Source organism: Vulpes vulpes, chromosome 4, assembly GCF_048418805.1.
Source record: "Vulpes vulpes isolate BD-2025 chromosome 4, VulVul3, whole genome shotgun sequence".
NCBI lineage: Eukaryota > Metazoa > Chordata > Mammalia > Carnivora > Canidae > Vulpes > Vulpes vulpes.
In genome coordinates, this window is record NC_132783.1 from 33293740 (window position 1) to 33301847 (window position 8108).

The 8108-nt window shown below is 57.5% G+C and overlaps 1 protein-coding gene across 1 annotated transcript; it reads left to right on the forward strand.

The window, feature by feature from the left end:
• Nucleotides 1-2029: 2029 nt before the first annotated feature.
• On the forward strand, nucleotides 2030-3893 carry NEUROG2 (neurogenin 2). Its single transcript, XM_026013463.2, has one exon. The coding sequence runs from the start codon at nucleotides 2030-2032 to the stop codon at nucleotides 2846-2848; it is 819 nt and encodes a 272-aa protein (XP_025869248.2). The 3' UTR covers nucleotides 2849-3893.
• Nucleotides 3894-8108: the final 4215 nt, after the last annotated feature.

Below are 8108 nucleotides of genomic sequence, written 5' to 3' on the forward strand. Positions count from 1 at the left end.
GCACAGCCCAGCACACACTTCGGGGGCCTCTGCTTCGGTCTCTCCGACAGCCGCGTCGACAAGAGGATGGGCATGAGCGTGGGGAGGAGGGGACAAGGGGGGGGGCGCTGGCGAGCAATTCAGGACAAGTTTCCTCCTCAAAGTCCAGTAAGCCTCAGCCCTAATTTCGCGTTGAAAAGCCAGGAGTCCCGGGAGGACGGGTCCTTGTCCCTACAACGCCCCCCAGCGCGGAGCAGGGGTCACGGAAGTGTCAGCGCAGCCCGGGCGCGCGCTGGGCCGCAGGTCGGCCGCCCCTCCCACTCCGCTCGCTGCCCGCGCCGCCGGAAGCCACCTTGCGGTCTGGCCCTGCGGTACAGTGGGGCGAACCCAGAAACCGAACAGAACAGGGCGAAACCCGTGTGTGCTCCGGAGGCTCCGTCTGTCACAGGCTAAATGAGGAGAGCTCCTCTGGCTCTACCCCGGGGCCTTCTGCTCACGTCCTCCCAGCGCGTCAGCGCTGCCCCACCCGATCCGTCCCGGAGGCGCCGCGGTGCACCCGCCAACGTGCTCTGCCGCCCCCGCCGCCCGCCAGCCTCTCGGGAACCTAAGCCGCTTGCCCACCGGGTGCCCCATTCCGCCCTCACCCAGACGAATGCGCTTTAAAATCATTTACTGTTTGAGACAGCTCCTACGAGGCTCTGCCAGGGGACGCCCGGCAGCACCAGAGGGTGGCTTCGCGCCCCCCCAGCCCGCCCCGGCGTTCTGACCCCCATTAACTAATTCCCCGGATCCCCCGGTCCGCAGCGGAGAGGCCGGGCGGCGCCGGGGAGGGCGCGAGCGCGCGCGCCGGGGCCGGGGGCTGGGCTGCGGCCGCCGCGACGGGGGCGGGGGCGGTAGCCTCGGTCTCCCCCACGGCCCCCGGCGCCCCGGCCCCTAATGAGCGGCTGAAAGGGAGCGGGCTCCGGTGCGCGTGGCTCGCAGGCCTCCCGGAGTCCGGGGCGCCCTGATTGGCCAGCTGCGCCTCGCGACCTCCATTCATTAATAAATTAGCGGCACGCTCCAGCCGAGCGCGAGCCACCAATCACAATGGGCAGCGGCGGCGACAACAGCCGCAGCTTGAGCTGAAGCCGCTACCGCGGCTTCAGGCGCTGCGGCCGCAGCCCCGAGCTCCGACAGGAGCTTTAGAACCATTTTATGCTGATTAGATAAAGGGGGGAAAAGAGGCGGGGGCGGTGGGAGGAGGAGGATGGATGGCAGGCCCGGGGAGGGCGGGAGGGGGAAGTGGGTGAAGAAAGAGAAAGAAATGAATGATGATAATGCAATGAAAAGAATAAACCGGGGGAGGGAAAAGCGGGGGAGGGGGTCGGCGCGGGGGGGAGAGGAGGCGGCGGCCGGGGTGGGGGAAGGTGGGGGCCCCGAGGGCAGATCTGATTGTTTTCCTGGTGGTATATAAGGGGTTTTAAGGAGAGTCGTGTGCCAGACACGCAGCCACTGAACCACAAGCAGCTTCGCTTTAACTGGAGTGCCCGGGAGGCGCGTGCCAGGAGCCGCACGGCCGAGGACTGACTGACAGACAGACACGCACCACCACCACAACACACGAGACCCGGGCGGATCGCCGCGGCCGCCGGGGCGCTTGGCAACCTGGTCCGCGGGTCTGGTCCCCCGCGGAGCCGCGCCAGCCCCGCCGGCCTCAGGGCAGAGGACGCAGCGCTGCGCTCCGCCCGCGGCGCGGAGAGGCGCGGCACACGCCGAAGGGCGAGCGACGTGAGTATCCGCCGCGTGGCTCCCAGCTCGGCGGGCTGTTGCCGGCGCCCTGCTCCACCTCGCCCGAACACCCTGGGCTCGAGCAGGTCTCCGGCCCGGGGCCGCAGCCGTGAAGCCGGCCCGCCGGGCGCGGGGCCCCGGGCGAGCACTCCTCGGCCTCGGCGCCCTCCCGACCCTCCTCGCGGGCGCGCGCCCGAGTGCTTCCGCGGGCGCCGAGGCTGTGCCCCCGCCTCCGTGTTCACGTCCCTCCCGTTCTTTCTCTCTCCCCGCTCTCCTCGGTAGGATGTTTGTCAAATCCGAGACCTTGGAGTTGAAGGAGGAAGAGGACGTGCTGGTGCTGCTGGGCTCGGCCTCCCCCGCCTCCGCGGCCCTCACCCCGCTGTCGTCCAGCGCCGACGAGGAGGAAGAGGAGGAGCTGGGCGCGTCGGGCGGGGCGCGCCGGCCGCGTGCGGCGGAGGCCGGGCCGGGGCCGCTGGGCGGCTCGTCGCCGGGGGCCGAGGGCTGCCGGCCGGCGCGGCTGCTGGGGCTGGTGCACGAGTGCAAGCGGCGCCCCTCCAGGGCGCGGGCTGTTTCCCGCGGCGCCAAGACGGCCGAGACGGTGCAGCGCATCAAGAAGACCCGCAGACTGAAGGCCAACAACCGCGAGCGCAACCGCATGCACAACCTCAATGCGGCGCTGGACGCGCTGCGCGAGGTGCTCCCCACGTTCCCCGAGGACGCCAAGCTCACCAAGATCGAGACCCTGCGCTTCGCCCACAACTATATCTGGGCGCTCACCGAGACCCTGCGCCTGGCGGACCACTGCGGGGGTGGTGGCGGAGGCCTGCCGGGGGCGCTCTTCCCCGAGACGGTGCTGCTGAGCCCGGGAGGCGCTAGCGCCACCCTGAGCAGCAGCGGAGACAGCCCGTCGCCGGCCTCCACCTGGAGCTGCAGCAACAGCCCGGCGCCGTCCTCCTCGGCGTCCTCCAACTCCACCTCCCCCTACAGCTGCACTTTATCTCCCGCCAGCCCGGCCGGTTCCGACATGGACTATTGGCAGCCCCCGCCTCCCGACAAGCACCGCTACGCACCTCACCTCCCCATGGTCAGGGACTGTATCTAGAACTGCCATCCCCGCCGCCGGCGCCAGGCCTAGCGGGTCCCCGTTGCCGTCCCCGATCTGGCCCTCCTGCCACCCTTCTCCTGTCCCCTCTTCTGTCTATGCCCTGGAGACCATCTCACTTCACCGGGCAGGCAGTTTTAGCCGTTCTGAATCCTGGGTTGTTTGCTGCATTCCTTGACTAAGGGTTTCCTTCTTTAGGACGGTCTCTAATTTATTGACGGTGTGATGGAGCTTGTTGTCAAAGAGGATGGTACAATTGTGGGGGCGTTTCTTAAGGCAAAAAACAAACAAACAAAAAAAGATGCTGGGAAGCGCTGAAGGTGGCACGGCTAAGGAGTTTGCAGAGCGGACTGACGCTCCTCCCCCTCTCTGTAAGGCCCGAGGGACTCGGAGCGGTTCGTGTGAATCTCCCTGGGGGAATGCAACTGGTTCCTCTGATCTCTTCACCTTTGCTTCTACATAGAGATGTTAATGTCGAGTAGAAAGAAATGTATCTTAGCATCTGAATGATTTTACCGGTAATAATATTATCCACAGATTTGCAATGGCTGGCATCTGCTTTATTCCCATTGCTGTCTGCGGGCTGTGGGAATTTCACCTGTCAAACCAAACTTTCCCTCTCTGATGTGCACTTTGTTCTGTTTCCCAGATTCGTCACAATGCCCATTGTTCCGTCCTTCTCTTTCCTTTTTCTTCTCCATTTTGCCATCTGTCTCTTATGATTTATAAGGGGAAAAAAGTTGTTTTGTTAGAGGGCCAGGTTAGAAGTCATTGTATAATTTGTAGGCTTTGTAATGATTGAATGCAAGCGTGGAAATTTAGGCTGAACTCTCTATCAAAAGGAAAAATGTGGAGGAAAAGGGAAAAATCAGGAGGGAGGATTGCTTCATGCATTATTTATCTCGACCTTTTAGGGGAGAAGGAACTCCCCCATTCTTTCAAGAGATTAAAAATAAATCAACAGACTGAAAACCTAAGCAGACACGGAGCATTATCAGGATCAGCCACACACGTGTTCCCTTCTATTTATTATAAAGAAATTTTTCATGGGAAAAGTATGTATTTTTTTGTATATTTTACAGAGTTTATTCTAGTATGTATTTACATCTGGAACAAAAAATTGTTCTTGTGATTAAACTATAAATAAATATATAATTTTCATAATTTTTGTGTGTTGTATTCTAACCTTTGTCCACTTTTGTGGGTTTTGTGTGTAGAACTTCACTGACATGTAAAATCTAAGAAATCACAAGAAGCAGAATCGTATTTGAGACACTGACACTGACATCAGAGTATAACTGCGTACAAACAAAACTTGTTTTTTAAGAAATCAATCTCTGAGCGAACAAGATCAGGAAAAGGGGAGAGAGGGTTAAAAGATAAATCATAATAAATTACACAGTTCAGAAATCTTGATGTAAAAAAAAATAGTGAAGTTGAAGTTTCTTGTTAGAATGTATAGATCTTATACTCTGAGTTTCAGTTATCACCTGTAAATTGTAGGGTTTGGACGGTGATTTCCAAGAGTCCCTTCCAGCTCTAACATCTGTGATGTATTTGTAATTCATTACTGGAAGCTGGTTTTGTATTAGCCATTTCGACAAACTTTTTGGTTTGAAAAGTAAACTGGAGAAAAACTATCCAGAATGAACTGGGATAAAATTGTATCTGAGGGAAATAGCTAAGCTTTGCATTATTGTTAAAATAATTACATAGTCAAAACTGCCTCAAAGAGAAAGCAAAAATGGTTTCCTAATCTCCCAAACACATAATTCTATAACTTGCACTTCAGCCTCCAAAGCAGAAATGAATAGCACTATAGATCAAAGATGACCAAGTGAAAGTTGACCACATTCTAGGTTTAACCCCTTTCCTTGGCCCAGGGTGTCCACTGGACAACACAAACTAAAAAAAAAAAAAAAAAAGTCACCTAAGCAAAGAAAAGTTGGTTGTTCATGCTCCCCTCCCCCACCCACTGTGAATTTCATTTCTTCCACTCCTCTGCATTAAGTAACAGTAATTTCTCCTGAGATATCTATCTGAAACTCCTCCTCTCTATCTGTATGGAAAATATTAAGTGTTTAATATCTTAATAGCATTTTTTTTTAATCAAAGGAAGAACCCAGCCAGGGGTTTGCTTTGTTTTGTTTTCATAGCTGACCATAAAAGAGATCTGTTGGAAAACCCTTCTAATGTAAAGCCTGTGTTGTTCCTTAACCACTCTTGATGAACTGATATGAGGAGAAAGTGCTATATCTTTTATATTCACTTTTATGTTTCTAGGGTTTAAAAAGCTAAGCCAGCAAGTAAAACAATCTTAGTAGGGGAGTCTTAAAACATCACAGTTTTAATGCCAAATAACTGTTCTAGTGATGATGCGTATGATGATACAGGGTGCTTCTTTTGGAAGTTTGCCAAAGACACATTTCAAGGCACAGCACTGGAGACAAACCCTCAGGGGCAGCTAGTCTCCCAAGACTAAGGGAAACCTCCTCAACTGGTGAGGCGATCCCGTAACCAGGTGACCCTTAGTGTTTAGTTGGAGAGGCACGGACGGGGAGATGGTCTAACAATCGCAGCCTTGAACCGAAAAACTGAAACCGCTACTTAGCGGAATGGAGCAGCCACCCCTACACAGGACCAGAGAGACGCGTGGAGCTGGAGCGTGGAGCTCCGCACACACAGCAGCAGCACGTCATAAATGGCAGGAATCCCGCCTACCATTTGTAACCTATACTCGGGCTTTCCCTTCCTCACCTACAGCAGACCTTATTTTACACTAAATTGGTGCAATGGTTATTTATAGCGTCCAATCTCTCTCCGCGGTTGAGGATGAGGTTCCCTCTGCCTCCCCGGGCGCTGGAAGTCGCGCAGCCACCTCCGCAGCGGGTGGGCCGCGGCCCAGCCGTCCTGGCCCCTCCGGGGTAAGCAGGAGAACCAGCCACGAGGCCACAGCGTCTGCAGGAGGGAACATAGTCGCTCTTCTCTTTCATTCATTTCCTCCCCACGTTGTTATGACCGCAACCTGATGAGCTGGGTCTGTCTGCGTGGAGCAGGCAGGTGGGCGGCCAGCAGCCATTCTTCAGTCTTTCTCCTGCAGCTCTCTGATGGCAAACGTCTGGGACGGGGCCACGATGCTCTTGCAGCCTCAGTCCCACGCGGCCGGGGTTGCTAGATCTTTCCAGCGCCAGCGGCTGCGCTGCGCGTGTTGACTTAGGGGCTGAGAGGTGCGAAGGTTGGTCCTGTCCTCGTTGGAAGCTCCGCTTCGCCATCAGGCTTCCAGGACCGCTGGTATTTATTTGCTCTGAACTCCCCAGGCCTTGTTAACTGACTTATTTTTCCTTCACCAGGTGTTTAATGAATCCAGCTGAGGGCCAAGCAAGGAGGAAACAAGCGGCAGAGACGGGCTGCCGGGGCTCGGCCCACGCCGGCCCCGGGCCGGGCTCAGCCGAGGCGGGAGGCGAGAGCAGGGCTGAGCAGGGGGCGGGTGGGCGCCCTCGCCGGGGAGCCCTGCAGGCCGGGCTGAGGCCCATGCACCCGAAGGCCCCGGGCGGTCTCGTCCGGGAGAGGGCGAGGGTCCAGTGCATCCTTCCCTGAGCCCGATTACGCAGACGGACGTGTGGGCCCCAGGCCCGCTGTAGCCGCGCCCGCCCGCCAGTCCGGGTGCAGGGGCTCCGGGCTGCGGCAGCCCAGGCCTGCGCGCCCCCACCCGCCTCGCCCTCCGCACCCCCTGCATTGCACAGCCTTGGGCAGGTTGTGACTTCTGGGCACCGACACCTGGAAGGCGTTAAAAGCGCCTCCTCCTTGAGCCCGGCTCCCCAGCCCCCGCCCCCGGTGTCCCCACCCCCGCTGTCCCCTCGGCTCTAGGGCTCCCGGGCGAGCTTTGAATGTATTAATTAAATAAAGCAGGCAGCCCTTGAATCGAACCGATGCAGGGCGCTCCCGGGAGCGTGAAAAGTCCCGGCCTCCGAATCCGCAAAAGAAAATGTGTGAAAAGAGAATTAGTGAAATTAGGTTAGACCAATAAAACGTGAGGGCTCCAGCACCCCCCTCCTGGCTCCCCCAGCCTGGGGCTAGAAGGGCTATCTGGTCTGATCTATTGTTTCCATCCCTGGCAGGGGGTTCATTGTGTGATAAATAATTCCCCTTCCATTTTATTCTTTAAAAAAAAGGGGGGGGGTGTATTTGCATAATCACTGCTTTGATGTGGCCAGAAATCGGAGGCTTGGTCTCCCCAAGTCTGCTATTGGTAGCGAAGTAACAAAGCTCGATCCAGATCTTTCACTTCGCTAACAGTGTGTGGGGCAGATTGTCAGAAACGGCAGCGTTAAGCTCCCCTTTTTTTTGAGGATCCATTTTAATGATTACACTTAAGGAATGTCCAAAAATGGGGGGTGTGTGAAAAACGAAGTTTTGCACCCCCCTCTACTTCTCTCTGTCCTTTAGGGTTCATTACTCTTGGCAGTTTTTCCCCCAAAGCCTTTGGGGGTGTGTGTGTGGGGGGATGCGCCTTCCCGGGGGCCGCCCCACGTGGCGCGCAGTGGGCACCGGCCAGGTCCGCCCGGCGGGGAGGAGCGAGAACGGCAGGAGCGGGTCTCTCCGCACCCCTCCCCCACGCCACCCCGGTTCTCTTTTCCCAGTTGGGTTTATCCAGCCTGGATGAGCTCCTCTTACCGAGGGACGCCGAAGTGAGTTTGCTCTTTAGTCCCCGAGTCGAATCCGGGGGGTGGGGGGATCCTGGGAACGCAACTTGGGGGCAGTTTCAGATGGTCTCCGACGGGAGAGAGGAGCAAAGAAATGCAGTCATCCGGAAAGCAGAACTGGAAAGCCAGTGTGGCCGAAGCTATTATTTTCCTGCGAGGTGGCGTGAGTCGGGAGGATGGAGTGGGAAAGGATCCTGATGGTGCGCGCACTACAACAGATGACTTTTTCCCCCCCTCTAAGTGCCAGGGTTGGAGGAGGGGGAGGAAGATGGAGCGCTCCAGTCCGCCTTCGCTCGCCCCCGGCTGCTTCTCCAGCCCCTCGAAGCGCAAAGAGGGAAAGTCAACTTGGATTATTGGGTAGGAAGGAACACCCCGTGCAAGGCCGGGGGGCCCCGGAGCGCGCGGACAGGCGCCAGCTCTGCGCTGCAGCCGGGGTAGGTCCCACCTGCGGGAGGGACGTTCAGCCCCCCGGGATCTGAGCGCCGGAATCCCGCGGGGAGGGGGTGCAGGCGGAGAAGGGGGGTCCGCTGGGCTTTCCTCGCGCTCTCCGGCCCCCG